This window comes from Alosa alosa, chromosome 2, assembly GCF_017589495.1.
Source record: "Alosa alosa isolate M-15738 ecotype Scorff River chromosome 2, AALO_Geno_1.1, whole genome shotgun sequence".
Taxonomy (NCBI): Eukaryota; Metazoa; Chordata; class Actinopteri; order Clupeiformes; family Clupeidae; genus Alosa; species Alosa alosa.
Window position 1 is genome coordinate 32,045,961 of NC_063190.1, and position 17,036 is coordinate 32,062,996.

Below are 17,036 nucleotides of genomic sequence, written 5' to 3' on the forward strand. Positions count from 1 at the left end.
AGGCTACTAAGTAACGTCAAGAGTATTCAATTTGCTGTTATGAATTAATTGTATAGGCCTACTGTTATGAATGAATTGTATACTGTTTGTTGTCTTTCTTAATGGGGTTTCGTAATGTCGGGACAATTTATCTTAGGATAACTAATGTTTAAACCATAGATTATATACGTTGGAGAGAGATGCCGTTGGAGACGCGGCGCGTGCTGAGAACTCAATTTAAAAGTGAAAAATACTTAGCTTAACGGCTTATTGCCTATCTACCAACATTATATGGGGGAACGGGAACTCATTGTTTTTTTGTCTTATTGTAGGGCTTGATCTGACTTTATCCCGTGCCTCCCTGTTTTGTGTGTACATGTTGGTTGACGACAGGTAATTAGGCTTGTTATGTATTGTTCTTTTATTTTTCTTCTGAGTTGATGTTTATGCTGAGTGAGGCAGGGCTTGATCTGACTTTATCCCGTGCCTCCCTGTTTTGTGTGTATCGTAACTCCCCCTATTTCCACCGGTCCCGTATTTCCACCGTCTTGCGTGTATGTGTCACTTAATATCCATTTCTATACAAACCAAGACAGCGGACTCCTATAGAAACGCAACCACGCACAACATAGGTGTATCTAAATTAGCTATGTACCAAAATGACATTTTACCGTATTTCGAGGAGCTGTAAACAGTGTTGTAAGGGTGCGTGTACACAACCGCTTGGAGCTCCAGTGGAATTTTAATTTCCACGAGAATTCTACGGTCTAAACCGTCCATGTGCCGTTGAAACGGTGTAAATAGGCGACCCATCAGGCCAGCACTATAATTCCGAGCGTGGTAAACAAAATCGGATATTTCAGGCAGTAAATGCTCCCTGTTAAGAACCAAACCAGATTTTGTTCAAATCTACACAACTATGGCTACTGAAAAATGTAAAAGGTTCATTTAGTAAATGTTATTTTTTAAGTGTTAAAAACATCGTTGTTTTAGAATTTCTGAACAAAAGTGGTGATAATTGGGGGGTGTTACGATACATGTTGGTTGAGCGACAGGGTTTTTAACCCTTAAATACGGTTCGATTAAATTGTTCATGATGTAACTACCTAAACTTCCAAACTTATCTATCTTAAATCTCCTTGTTACCATCTACTTTCTACGGATTTACTGGCTACCGATTATATCTCGTGAACAAACTCTTGCATAAACTGTTGTTGCTCGAGGCTTTGGATTATCGGACTCTATAACCTTGATCGCCAAACTTTTCTGTCAAACGTTAACGTTAAACGTTAAGCCAGTATCAAGGGCTGCAAATAATACGGGGCCAAGGAAACGATATCTGGAAGAAGAAAGCATCAAATTCCTTCTAACGTCTCTCAAAACTAGTGACTCAATATAAAAGTGAGATCTTCTCAGATCACTTACCGCTACCTGTGTTCGAGTTATCAAGGAACTGCACGATATCGCTGTTGCTAGCCAACTAGCAAACAAACGTTTAAAAACAGTTGACACCGGCGAGCCCTCGCCGCGCTGACCAATTGACCTCCCCCTCAGCTGTGCACCAGGCTGCGACTCATGCGTCCTTCTCAGCTAAAAAGATAGTGGAAATTCGAAGCCAGAATAGCGACCCTCCATCAGATTGAGAAGGATGAACAGTTCCTCGACACCATTCTCTCCGTAAGTAACGTTACCTCTCTTACACACACAAAATGCCAGATGCCCTGATTTCACTCTGTCCTCCAATACTTTTAACCATGCCATGCACTAATGCAATCTTCTGTCCCTGTTGCCTCTCCCCGCCTCTGCTGAACCAAGCCTGCTCTGCTGGCCAGCTCCACTCCACACCAGCCTGAGCCATGGCGTAGAAGCAAGCATCACAAGCACGCCCAGACGGTCCGGACGGGCACTCAGGCCCAGCCCAACCTAAACGACTGGAAAATCGCTATGCCATTCTGACCGAGGATGAGGAGCCCCTCCAGCCCTCGAGACAACCATCCTGGTCCCTCTCAAAGTCGGGCCCCACCCCCTCCTCCCGGACCTCATCAACCTCCACCCTGGTCATCGGCAGTTCCATGGTTAGAGACCTCTGCATTCCCCCCATCATGTAGCGGTCCCTCCAAGGTCCATTGCTTCCCTGGTGCCAAGGTCCTGACATCCAGCAGAAACTCCCAAGCATCCTGGCCTCGCCACACCAAGGTCAACAACATCATCGTCCACGTGGAGCACGAACGACATCAGAGATAAGCAGTCAGTAGCACTGCAGGAAAACTACAAAAAACTCCTCATCACCACTCCTGATGGGCACAGAAAAACGCTTTGTCATCTCTGGGCCTCTCCTACCTACAGAAAAGGTGCTGAGAGATGGTCCAGACTGTTCGATCTCCACACCTGGCTCAACGCCTACTGCGCTCCCTAAGCATCCCCTATGTCAACAACTGGGGGCTTGTTCTGGGAGAGGCCCAGTATGCTGAAGCGTGATGGTCTCCACCCAAACCAACATGGAACCCAGGCTACTCTCTGACAACATAATGTCCACACTGAGACATTGACATTCTGTAGAAAATATTACAGATCCAACCCCCAGGTATTGATTCGAATGGCATTATACATGTGGATGGGTCTGAGAATGTTTTCTGCGCAGGGTAACATACAATACTACTACCATAGATCAAGCTGTGTCATGCAATAGCATGACTTATGCTTATAGTTCTATTCCAACGTTGATTTCTACCCAACGTTATAGTAAAAAGAAAAGACAAATTTAAAACTAGAAACCTAACAAATATTCTTTCCATACCTCAGCATATTCCTCAAAAAGCCAGAGGCATTTTCAGCTAACATGGGTTTACTAAATATAGGTGCACTTACTACCAAAACCTTTGCAATCAATGATTTTATTAGTGAAAAAAATTGATTTTCTGTTTCTTGTTGAAACCTGGCTGACTTCAGACAGCCAAGCTGTTCTTGTTGAGACTTGTCCCCCAAATTATAATTTCTTCCACTCAATTAGACAAGGCAAAACGAGGTGGTGGAATTGCCTCCATTCTCTCAAACAAATATAGTTGCACACGAAATAACTTTGGTGACTCCGCTTCCTTTGGAGTATATTGCCCCCTCACTCTGAAGGCTGACCCAGTTGTACTTCTATTAACCTTATACCGCCCTCCTAAACTATGGACTGGCTTTCTCGACCAGTTTTCTGAACTTATGTCGCTCATCATCACTAGCTATGATCGGATAATTGTAAATGGCTTACTTCAATATTCATGTCAATAAGACAACTGATGCTAAAAAGCCAGTAAGTTCCTTAATGTGTTGGACAGTTTAGAGCTAAAACAGCATGTTACAGGACCCACCCACAACCTTGGCAACACCCTCGATCTAGTCATTTCCAGAGGGATAGAAGTCACAGACTTATCAGTAAATGATATAAATATGTCTGATCATCATTGTGTATCTTTTAATATTGTACTACATACTCCAAAAATTCATCCAGAAATTGCAATCAAATCGCGACTCTTGGACATTAGAGCAGAACAGCAGTTCATAGCTCTTATAGACTCCATAAATTTAGATATTTTACATCATCCCATTGATCAAATGGTAGAGGCTCTTAATGGAATTAGGCTCTGCTTGACAGAGTGGCACCCTTAAAGACTAAAAAAAAGGCCCTGTAGCAAACTGACACCTTGGATGAACGAAAATATCCATGATCTAAAAAGATCATGTAGAAAAAGCTGAGAGAACATGGAGAAAACTAAGTTACAGGTTCACCGTGCCATTCTAAAAAGAAAAAATTGCAAATTATAATAGAGGCTATTCGAATGAGAGGAGGAACCACTTCTCTAAGGTAATTGCTGAAAACAGTGGAAACTCTAGGGTGTTGTTCTCTACCATTGATAGGCTATTGCATCAAACACCTTTTGATACACTCAGTCAGGCATCCTCTCTAAGATGTGAAGAATTTGCAGACTTCTTCAAAAACAAAGTCATTTCTATAAGGGAGGCTATTGGTAACACAAGTAATATGTTTGATAGTACACCCAAAACAGCCCCCAAAAAATAAGGTCCTTTAGCACTATTACTCAATCTGAGCTTGGTAAAATTATAACTCAAACCGGCTCTTCAACATGTGTTTTAGATCCAATCCCTACTACATTCCTCAAAAAAGTATATGATGGCTTAGCTCCCTTTTTTTCTCAAGGTAATAAATACCTCATTAGAAACAGGTATATTTCCAACTGCTTTTAAAACCGCTGTTGTGAAACCTTACTTAAAAAAGTCAAAACTTGACCATACCAATCTGAGCAACTACAGGCCTATATCAAATCTATCGTTTTGGAGCAAAGTACTTGAAAAAAGTTGTTTGCAATCAGTTAAATACCTTCCTCAACTAAAACAGTATCCTTGAAAAATTCCAATCAGGTTTTAGATCAAATCACAGCACAGAAACGGCTCTAGTAAAGATAGTCAATGATCTCAGACTAGCTACCGACTCAAACAAAGTCTCAATCCTTATTCTTCTGGATTTGAGTGCATTTGACACCATTGATCATAGCATCCTAATTCACCCCTTGCAAAGTGGGTGGAGTCTCTCTGATAATGCTCTAAACTGGTTTCAAACCTACATTACTGGCAGAGATTTTATATCAGTCTAGGAGATCATGTATCTGAAAACATGACTTGCCTTTTTTTGGTGTGGCCCAGGGAGCTGCCTTGGTCCCCCTGCTATTTTCTCTATATATGCTCCCCATTGGGAAACGGCCATAAGTCAGCATAATGTAAACTTCCACAGCTACATAGATGATACCCAATTGTATCTTTCTGTGGAGTCAACTAACCCAGATGGCCTTTGCTCCCCTCACTGCATGCCTAACCTCCATTAATCAGTGGATGAGCAAAAAACTTTGAAACTAAATGATGACAAAACAGAGGTACTTCTGGTTGGACCAAAACTAAAGCGAGATATTATTCTTAGTAATCTGGGGAACTTGGCACACCAGGTCAAACCAAAAGTAACAAGCCTCGTGTCATCTTAGATGCAGAGTTAAGTTTTAAGCCCCATATCAGTAAAGTTACTCAGACAGCCTATTTCCACTTGAGAAACATTGCCAAAGTGCGGCCCTTTTAACTCAACAAGATGCAGAAAAGCTAATTCACGCCTTTATCACTAGCAGGTTAGACTACTGCAATGCACTTTTCACTGGTCTTCCCAAAAAACATCTAAAGAAATTGGCACTCATACAGAACTCTGCGGCTAGACTTTTAACTAAGACTAAGAAGAGAAACACATCACCCCTGTGTTGGCTGAACTGCACTGGCTCCCTATTTCCTATAGAATTGATTTTAAGGTTATGTTAATTACTTACAAAGCTCTGAATGGCATAGCACCTTCATATATCTCTGAGCTTTTAATATCTTATCAACCACAAAGGAAACTTAGATCATCCAATTCTAATCTTTTAATCGTTACCCAAAGTGCTCCACAAACAAAGTGGAGAAGCTGCGTTTATCCATTATGCCCCCCAAACTATGGAACACCCTGCCTCTGTACATCAAGCAGGTGAAGTTCAGTAAATATTTTTAAAAGATCTGAAAACATACCTGTACAGGAAAGCCTTTAGTTAACTCATCTTATCCTGTAGACTACATTTTCAGATTATTCTACATCTGCTACTATTGGAGCGCAGCCAGCCAGAAGCAGATGGGCTCCCCATTAAGTCAGGTTCTGCTCAAGGTTTCTTCCTGGAATATGGGAGTTTTCCTTGCCACAGTTGCCATATGGCGTGCTTGTGGGGGTAAGAGGGTTAAGGCTGCCAGTCTTATGGCGTCATTTTCTATATTTTTGATATGTTGCTGAGTATAACATAAACAGCAAAGAAAAGTGATTGATAATGACTGACTGACTATTATTGTGTTACATGCTTCAAATGTAAAGCACTTTTTTGCTGCATTCTGTGTATGAAAGGTGCTATACAAATAAAAGCTTTATTATTATTATTATTATTAAATAAAATAAGCAGTTAACGCATTGGTGTGAGCGTCTACGTCCTTTGTGGTGGAGCTGGAGAGATCCGCTACACTACTGTGGTGATTTTATTTGATCATATACATGTGTATGTATGCTGATTTGATTTACCAGAAAATTGATGTAATACTGTTTGTACAATGTAATGCAACATTTGCTGAAAAATTATGAGACTAAGTCATAAGACTGGACTGTCTGGAAGTTATAAGATTGAAATGTCAAGGCAGGTAAAAAGAGGAAGTAAAATTAGGTGACAGTGCTTCACAGAGCCAAAAACGAATACAGGCCCTACCTAGCAACAAGTAATTACACCTGGCCAATACATATTTTTAATGTCTAAATGAGGAGTTCCACCAATATCCCAAGATTGAAAAGGCAGGACTGTCCTGGAAATCCGCGAAACTAAGTCATAAGATTGAAATGTCAAGGCAGGTAAAAAAGAGGAAGTAGGAATTAGGTGAAAGAGACACACAGAGCCAAAACGAATACAGGCCCTACCTAGCAACAAGTAATTACACAATAGAACCTGGCTAAGTGCATTCTGCTGATTTTATTTGATCATAAATACATGTGTGTGTATACTGATTGATTTACCAGAAAATTGATGTAATACTGTTTGTGCAATGTGTGGTGATTTTATTTGATCATATACATGTGTATGTATGCTGATTTGATTTACCAGAAAATTGATGTAATACTGTCTGTGCAATGTGTGGTGATTTTATTTGATCATATACATGTGTGTGTATGCTGATTTGATTTACCAGAAAATTGATGTAATACTGTTTGTACAATGTCATGCAACATTTGCTGAAAAATTATGAGACTAAGTCATAAGACTGGACTGTCTGGAAGTCATAAGATTGAAATGTCAAGGCAGGTAAAAAGAGGAAGTAAAATTAGGTGACAGTGCTTCACAGTGCCAAAATGAATACAGGCCCTACCTAGCAACAAGTAATTACACATAGAACCTGGCCAATACATATTTTTAATGTCTATAAATGAGGAGTTTCCACCAATATCCCAAGTTCGAGAAACGTTCTGATTGGCTAAAAAGGGGCCTGGGTTCTTAGGAGAAAGAGACATCTCCCAGACATCAGAGCGCTGGCACATTCAGATCAGATTCATCGGAGGTTTACCCATCATCACTCTCTTGCCTGAGAAAGTCCTGGCGCTTTAGAATTGTTCTTCACTGCAAGGCTAAATAAAGAATCAGCTTCAGTCCTTCGGAATCAGCTTATTGAGATTGGGGATAATTTTCACAAAAGTCCTGGAAAGCACATGGGGATACACAAAAAGGCCTCAGTGATGTGTGGCAGGGCATCGTTGAAACTGGGAGGCTGATAGCATGCTTCTTTGGTGTATTTGAACAACTAAAATTCCCTTGTTATCAGTTTTAACAAGGCCCCATAACAATTTTTTGGTTAACAGGAATTTGAGGATTTTCTGGCCCCTAGTTTTTAGGGAAATTGTTCAACGAGTCCAATCATCAACATCGATTGCATCTTGTTGGCTATAGTAACACTGTTGAGTTTGTTGTCCAGCCAGTGGTCTAGATAATTTGCTGAATGCAAATGCATTCTTGCTGCAGAGGGGATAGTGCTGCTTTCATGCATTTTTTAGACAGTGTCGGTGCTAAGGACAACTCCATACACTCTTAACTCATACACTCTTAAAACGAATGTGTTGGAAAACAACCGATGAGTTACTATCAACAAATGTGTTGAAAAACAACAGCAATTCCGCAACCTTATGACTTTGTTTTGCTCTGATATACTCTAAGACCCCGTTTCATACCTGTCAACATTTAGCTTTCCAAAAACGGGAGATTTTTTTTTCGGGGTGGATGATGGTCAGCGTTTATACCGGTCTGTGTTTGCATATTTAATACATTTCATACACGTGTTTCAACACTGCATTTCGGTCGTTGCTTTTACCTTACCATTACCTTACGCGTGCCAGTTATGTATCCACCAGTTGCCTGCCTGCAGCCTACTTCCAAAACTCCAAAGCTGTCAGATTTGGTTCCGAGGGCACAAGTTCAGTGTATCAACAACACTCAATAACAATTTCACAACAGCTAGTTCTGGAGTAGGCCATTCAACTAGCCCGCTTGCTTACGACGAGACTCAGGCTGCGCGAAGTCGCACCCCGCCTCCTTATTTGGGTTTTGGGTTGCCAGGTTTTAGCCTATGACAAAACAGTTGAAATTGAAACTAAGTGATCGTGTATGTGTAGGGTGTATTTCATACACAATCTGGCAACCTGAATGGATCAATGATTTTAATGAAGTTTGATGGCCATGCAAATTACGGGAGTTTTCCGGGAGAAATAACAAAACGGGAGGGTGCTGGGAGATGACCTTGAAATACGGGAGAAACCCGGGAAAAACGGGAGTGTTGACAGGTATGCCGTTTACATGAAGGGAAAACGCAGATATTTCCCTGTGGTTTGGCCTCTCGTTTACACCAAAACCCCGTTTTTATCACAGAAAACGATTATTTCTAAAACCTCCGGCCAAAGTGGAGATTTCTGATAACGCCTGTTATGTGCTGCCGTGTCAACAGGGATAAACAGCGTTTTAGCTTCTTAAACGTCACATTATGCGCCAGAAAATCCATAACGTCATGTGAGCGCCTGATGTTTACAGTTTCTTTGGCTACTGATCAAGATTATCATGGATGCTGTTAAGGTGCTACTAATTTTTACTTTTGTGCAAATGCTTCTGGCCAACATGTCAACATATTTGGACTGGCAAGATTCCCAGTTGACATTGTCTTGGGCTTTACTTGCTTTGTAGTCTAACGCTACACGAAGGAGTAACTCTACTTCGCTGTCTGTCCATACAAACGAACCTCGCGCCATGTTTGCTGTTTTGAAAGTTGCTCGTGTTAGTCGTTGGTGTCGATTCTGAGGATTTTGATTGGCCAGCATGGCTTTATTCCTTTCCCTACACTGCCACCCATAGGTTTGGCATAGTTATTATGGCGCAACAGCGTATTTATGCAGGTTGATGTAAATGACAAGTTTTTTGAAAACAATGTTGTGTGCACGATGTTATTATTGAAAACGGAGGGGGGGAATATTCGTTTCTCTAAATACCCGGCTATGTGTAAATGTGGCCTAAGACAGTGGTTCTTAAACTGGGGGTCAGGACCCCCAGGGGGGGTCGCCAAAAACTTTGGAGGGGACGCAAAATGATTTGCAGTCTGGATTAAAGACATTTTTCTAAAGGTTTAGTCAAAAACTGCCATAGACATACTGCCTTTGGTGTTGACATAGCCTGCATATGAGAGAAGACATTTTCTGCTTCTGCTTTCAATGCTCATCTCACAACATTTATTTCGAAACCAAATTCCCGGGTTAGAGAAAAGGGGGATGCAAGCTTTTGGGAGGGCACAGTTTGATGTTTAAAATCATTGGAGTTCCTTTTAACTGCTTTGAACCAATCACTAACAACCGGCGTTTCGTCAGAGAAGTTTCTCTGCAGCACGCCCATAACAAGCACGGGTGCATCTTATCAGCAAACAATCACACGTTTCATCTGCGTAACTCTCGCCAAAATGCATCATATAGTGTTTTGTGAATGTACCCAAGTCAAACTTTCATATAAATGCATAAGTACGTCCAAAGTGCCACGTTTAAGCTTGTATGCGTTGTCGTTTTCGGGTGAAATTACCTTTTGAATGGGATTCCTATAGGGCTACTACTTTTTTGATACAATCGCTATTTTTCAAATACTATGAAGGCTCGACACAACATGAAACTTTGATCGAAGTATCATCAGTGTCTCTACACATGAACTCGAGCATTGAGAACATTGTTGGTGTACACAGAGTTTACTAAAAGAGAGGTTTTGAACAACTTTTTTTTCTGCTCGCTGCCATCTTGCAAGGAGTGAGTTGTCCAAAATCTTTCTTTTTAGTAAACTATGTGTACACAAACAATGTTCGCCAGACAAAATGTTTAAGAACCACTGCTCTAAGACAGTGGTTCTTAACTTGTCTGGCTTTGGGACCCATAATTTACCATGTTCATTAAGTTGTGACCCATATATTGTTTTAGCGTTCAAGCTTATGGATATAATGAGCTACATTATAAGACATGCGAAGTGCCTATAGGCCTACAGTACTTGTTTGGTACATGCTGATGTTTGGCATTACATTTGTGAAGTCTTTAACTCCTGATGTCACATTTTTAAGTACTTGACAAGGTTGTCTTTGACAGGGGTGCTTTGTTTCCATGTAGCATTTTAGTTTTGATGGTTTCATGCTCTCATGTGCCAGCAATTCATTGCACACCACACACTGAGGTTTCTGTCCCATTTGGTCCACAATTTAAGTGAATCCATATCCTACTTCAAATATTTAGGGTCATAGCATATTTTGTTTACCACTTAAATGATGTCTAACACGACCTGTCATAAAAATGTCCATGCAATGACTGACATACGAATAAAGTATATCAAAATAAAGGTCCAATATTAAATCTGACACGGTAGCATTTTAATTTTTTTTTACCACAAGCTCCGCGACCCACCCAGAATGGTTCCGCGACCCACTTTTGGGTCCCGACCCACCAGTTAAGAACCACTGCTCTATTCTCCTTGTTTATAAGTCACTACCATCAAAATGTGTTTGAAGCCATTAGGTAAGAAATTACATAGTGTCACCTGAACTAAATGTGGAAAAGTGAAAGTGTGAAACTCTGAATGTAATGTCAATGATGGCATATTCCCTCCATAACAATCTATAACATGGCCGTTAATTTGCTGGTTTACAAAATAAAGGACTACAACTGTTTGGCTGTATATGTTTGTAATTGCAGCATGACATATAAATATGAAACAGTGCATGGACTAATTACCTTTTCTTAAACATTTCACCTGCAGTCATCATTATTTCTAGTATAATGTCTGAGCATGTTTATCCTTACAGACAGGGTAGTGCAATGGTTGAGTGATATTTGACATATGTGATAAACATTAATGATATACAACACAAATACAACCACACCTTTAAACCCTACTGAGGTATTTGGACATATTTTATCTTTTACTAGTATGTGACTTAAACACATTTAATCTTTTACATTCTGTCACATGAACAAGACTTACATTGTTTTACATAATATCCAGGCACATGTTTACAAGTATAAACTGTTCTTATAGGTCCATATATATGTGCAAACCAACACGTGTCATATTTCTCTACTACAGATGGTTTCATCTGCCAATGGAGTATGCAGAACCCTGACTCAAGGGCGCGGGAAGGGGGGTGCTGCAGCATAAAAAATATTATATATATTTTTAAATAATTACTAATTCGCTGTCTGACATTATTTATATTTTTGTATGTGAAATGATGAGTCAAATAGCAAAAAAGGGTTATGGATAGGTTCGAATATAGGCTACTAAAAATTAACAGTTATAGAGATCAACGTGAACGTGAGTCAGTTACTGTAAGAACCATAGCGTGGTTTCATCTATGTGATAGCGATCAAGTGTGTAGGCCTACGGTTGATATAGGCCTACATATTCTATGCGATTTACACGTTCAAAAAAATCATGGATAAGCTGAAAGAAACTTTATTTATTTTTTTTTTTTGTGTGTGATCGTCGGACATCCATTATTTTTGTTATTCAGCACCCCTGGTCAAAAATAGGTTACCGTGCGCCTGCCCTGACTTGTAAATGACTACCGGCCTTGACTTGAAGCAGTGGAACTAATACAGTGAGGTAACATGTACACTCATCTTGGCTCTACACAAACCACATTTGAAACGGTGAAGGAACAAGTGGCGAAGCGTGTCGTCTCTCAGGCCGTAGATGAGGGGACTCAGACACCTGGGCAGCAGGACGACCAGCAGGAAGATGCTGTAGCGCACGTCGAATCGGACCTCGTAGCTCAGAGTCTGTACCAGGAAGTCAATGATGTTGCCAAAGAGCAGCGTGTTCAGGCTGAGCAGCAGCTGAATCAGGTGCAACAGAAGCGTCCTGTGCGCCTTCCTAGCGGAATTCGCATCACTGGAGACAGACCGAGCCACAATCATGACACAAACATAGCTGTAGACGATGACAAGAATTGCTACCACGTAGTAGAAGCCGTTTAGAGCCTGGTAGAGCAACTCCTGCCATGGTGACGGAATGAACATAAAATCAGTACCACACAACACCTTTCCAGTGAAGAAATCAGGGTCAGTCACGGAGGTGTAAAGTGAATCGACCACAGGGTTCACCAGCCCAAAGAACCAAAGAGCAGTGATGGCCATGTACGTGTTCTTAACGGAGGCAAATTCACTGTGACGCAGAGGAAAGCAGATGGCAACGTAGCGCTCCAGTGACATCACGGCCAGGTTAAGCGGCGTGATTCTGGAGGTAGAGTCGGTGACTAAGATTAAGATGGAGCAAACGGCTTTAGCAGGCCTGCAACAGAATGAGATGAATCCAATTATTGACGAGAAGAGCAGCTGGATGGAGTCGATACAGAGCATGTGAGCAAAGAGGATGTAGCGAGAGGTCTCTCTCAAAACAGGCTTGCTCAACAGCGTGACAAACATAACAGTGTTAATGTAGATGAAGACGAAAGACATCAGCACCATCACAGAAAATTTGGATACTGATCGAGCGATCGACGCTTGCTGAAGCACTTCCTTCGTGGAGTTGTTTGTGAGAGCCATAACCTAGTCACACAGATAAATACAAATATACACAGGCAAAGCACTGCTATTCAGCATGAGTAAAAGAGATACACAATACAAATACAGAAAGCTTTAAATCCTTCACAGAGGTGTGTCAGCTCATCAGTGATACTATGTACAAATACAGAAAGCTTAATCCTTCACAGAGGTATGTCAGCTCTACAGTGTACAAATACAGAAAGCTTACACCTTCACAGAGGATTTCACGTCAATAGACATCAGAATAATACAACTGTCAAAACATATGAAACAGAAAACATATGCATAAGGTATATCATTTACATGCCACAAAATACCATTACATTAAAGTATTGTAGGCATACCTACATGTTTCCCGTATGACCTAGAGAGTTGTTTGTAACTGTGTGCTGTGTAAAGGTGGACAGACCATTCACAACAGACAACAGGGTTAACCTCCACACTTTTTTATAGAGGAGTCGAGCTGATTTCACTGTCAACACGCCTATTACCCCCCACCCACCCATTTGCAATTTCAGATCATTTTAGATAACACATTATTGTGTGGATTTCACTTTCACTGCGAAAAACAGAATTAGTCAGAAATTCAGATACATTTTGTAATGTGGAAATGTGAATTAAATATTTTCCAATAAGAATTTCATGAAGACACTAAATAAAAACTCAGATTAAAGTCAGTCCACAGGGCTACAAACTGTTGGGCTACCATCTCTCACATGCATTCCATATGCTAACTAGAAATGCAATTTCAAGGAATTACCAGTGCATGAAAATGCAAAAGTTGTGACGTAAAATATCATGTATAGTTAAAATAGATAATACAGAGATGGTTACTACAGTGATGCTAGGATAGACATGGTGGTTGCATAGCTTAATAAAAGTTGATAGATTAAAAGTAGACCATTGTAGACCGAAGTTGAATCTAGATAGTTTAAAAGTTGTAGCCTGACGAGCCAGACCCACATTAAAATGTAGGGTCTGGGTACTCACCGTTCGCAAAATGATTATTTGTAGATATCAAAACACACATGCAAATCAAGAAATATTTGTGGATCCCCCTCTGCGCATATACAAATATTATTGAGACAAATTTAGCTCCATATCGCCGCGATTGCGGAGAGGCACACGGTCAGAAGACAAAGAAGCTAGCGCTACTTGGACATTACCTCCAGCCTCGTTCGCCACACCACTAACACGCCTGCTAACTTCCCGATGAACACTCCGACCCCGTGAAACATTATTCCCACCACTGACATTGGGCAAAGGATTCAACGTTTGTGCTTGGTGTAAGCTAAACTCTCACTTTGTCCAGCTGCACCATTGCAAGGCAGAGACGCATCTGAAGCCTGGTCACTAAACGAATCACCGTCATTTTCTGAAGGCAGATATTCCCCTTCAGAACCGGGGTCCGCGAATAGAAGACCCAACACTTCATTTTGGGTAAACCTTTTTGATGCCATTAGACGATAATCTAATGCAAATACTCGCTGACGTTGACAATATCGCTTCCCCCGTCTCAGCTACCCGGGTGCGAACTCTAGCAGGAGCATAACTCGGTGTAGGCCACACTGAATTTTTTCGTTTTTCTCTCTACTGACATCACTCACAACAATCACTCACAAACAACGTGTGGTCACGGAGTGTTGAAATCGACCAGAGTTCCCCTTTAACACAGTCTACTTCCATTGTAATGCTAAAGTTGGAATAATTTCTCAATGGAGAGTAGCCAATAATTAGCCAATAATTAGAGTATCTAATTATATTGTCTATATGCCTAATACCAATTGTACTACTTACTGCCACACACAGATATAGAAGAACATTAAGTTAACTGCTTACCACCAACAACACAACCATATGCTCAGTAACAGCATTATGATTACGATTACATTACATTACATTACATTTAGCAGACACTTCTTGACCAAAGTGACTTACATACAGTATGTCAGCTATATTACAAGGGATCACATTGTCCCCGGAGCAACTTGGGGTTAAGTGCCTTGCTCAAGGGCACAACGGTGGAAGCTGGGAATTGAACCAACTACTTTCAGGCTACTGCACGCTAGCCCAGCTCCTTAACCACTACACTACCACCGCCACCGATAGTGATTAGCCTATCAATGATCAGACACAACTTAAAGGAAAAGTTTGGTCTAGCAACAACCTAGCAACAACTTGTATGGCTTTCTCCTAGCACGATGGTAGTGACCAGAACATGAGTTCAGGTAATGCACAGATTGCACTTGTATCATCTAATTTACTCAGTATCACCTAATAAACCCTTGTTGTTAGACCAAACTTTTCCTTTAAGAATTTGTTGTTTTGGACCAATTTAATGACTCAACAAGAACAGTGAGTGTGGCACTTCCAGTATCTCCCTTGACATATTTGGAGGTTTGATTGTCAGCACATTGAGCACATTGAGTATCAGGTCTTAGGTCATTTTCAGGGCATGGCAAGTAGGCCCTAAACCAGTGTCACCCTCATGCTGCTGATATGTTTATCTTCTCACTCAATGTTTACCAGATATTTCATTAGTCCCCTATGACAAATCTCCAGGACACCACACACATTACACAGAGTAAACTCTGTGTGTGTGTGTGTGTGTGTCAGCAAATGAGACAGACAGTGATGATCATTAATGATTCATGAGCTGCAAATACCAGGAGATGCTCCTGCTGCAAAACACTCTAGAGCAGAGTTGAGCGTAGGTGTGTTTGTCCAGGAACTATTCTGGTCACTGTTGTCAGTTTGGTGGGCTGCTCTGAGGAGGAGGAGGAGAGGCCCAGAGGGGGGTGATTATGTTGTGAGTTGATGCATTATTAATGAAACACTAAAGTTGACTACAGGGACCAGTCAGGTTTAATGAACTATGCCACCTGACTCCTGGGGCTTTTGAGCTGTCAGTCACATAGCCTTTCTGGAAAGTACTGGAGTTACTGACACCTTTGATTTGGGAAATAAACGGTGGGTGGTGGGGGAATTAAACCAATATTATTTTGTTGTAGGCCTTTCTTACTATAAGCCTATTTGTCCTGAGGCAGATCCACTTCCTGGTGCAGTTGAAAACACTCTTTAGACATTACAATCACACATCATTATGTAATGCATGTATAGTGTAAATAAATTATTCATGTTCCCACACTCAGCACATACTGTTGTACCATTCTTATTCCTCAGCAGATTTGTGCCTGCAGATGTCGACTATGCTACTTCCGCGAAGAAACGGAAAGATTAAAGATGAGAGACAGCATACCTACACATTGATTCAAGTTCAGCTGCTCATTATATCTAGTGTTGCAAACTATTTGTTTTCTCTAGCAAATTACGCCAAACATATAATTACCGCTGTCAAACGGGTAACAAATAAGTGTTGGAAAGAGACATATCAGCTGGAAGTTTATTTTTTTGCGCTTTCAGGCAGGTAGTCAAATAAGTGTAAAGAGACATATCATGGAATTTTTTTAGCGGGATAATGTGTAGAAAAATGCCCCGGTCATTATGGGAAAATAAGTCCCTTCAGGGTGAAACAAGACCCCTCCACTGGCGTCGGGTCCGGTTCGCCCTGTCGGGACTTATTTTCCCCATAATGACCGGCGTTCTACACATTATCCCTTACTTATTATCCATGATTAACCAGTTGTTAAGGAATTGTCTATGGTTTGGTTTGGTCTACAGTATTGTTTGTCAGTTACAAGGTGTATATTAATGATTAAGTAACTATTTACACCCACATTTATGCATGCCTTTATAGATTAAGACATACCTGTACACTAATAATTAGTGTGGGTGTTGATACAGGTTTTAAAACCACTATACTGCAATTCATGATCAACTCAAGAGTTACTACCCTAGTGGTTAGCTTAGGATATTTCTTGAGCTCATCTAATGTAAGATCTCCCTATGCCTTACAAAGTGTTTACAAATGAGTTGTAAAGGTTAGCAGTACCTAAGTTTATGTACCTAACAGTTTATGTATTCTTCTAAAAAAAGAAAGGGGAGAAAGACATTACAGTGCTACAAAACGTAACAGTCTCATTCTTCTTGGCAATCAGTATAATAGACACTTGATTGTCAAAATTCAAACTGAAGACAGGATTAATTCATGGGCAATGTGATTTTCTGTAATAGTAATTTAATATCTCTAAAAACTCTACACACAAATAGGAAAACCTTTCACCAAATCAGCAAAACATTGTAGTTTTCTTGAAAAAGCTAACACACCTTGCTTAACTCTTCACACCTTCGTAAAAATGCACGTTATAGTCCGATAGGATGAGCAGTGAAAAGCATAAACTAAAACTCCACAATCAGCGTCAGGTAGGAAAAACATACAGCAGGCCAGGTG

At 40.7% G+C, this 17,036-nt stretch overlaps 1 protein-coding gene across 1 annotated transcript; it reads right to left on the reverse strand.

The window, feature by feature from the left end:
* Positions 1 to 11,615: 11,615 nt before the first annotated feature.
* Positions 11,616 to 12,954, reverse strand: LOC125291060 (odorant receptor 131-2-like). The gene has a single exon (XM_048237586.1). The coding sequence runs from the start codon at positions 12,683 to 12,685 to the stop codon at positions 11,732 to 11,734; it is 954 nt and encodes a 317-aa protein (XP_048093543.1). The 5' UTR covers positions 12,686 to 12,954; the 3' UTR covers positions 11,616 to 11,731.
* Positions 12,955 to 17,036: the final 4,082 nt, after the last annotated feature.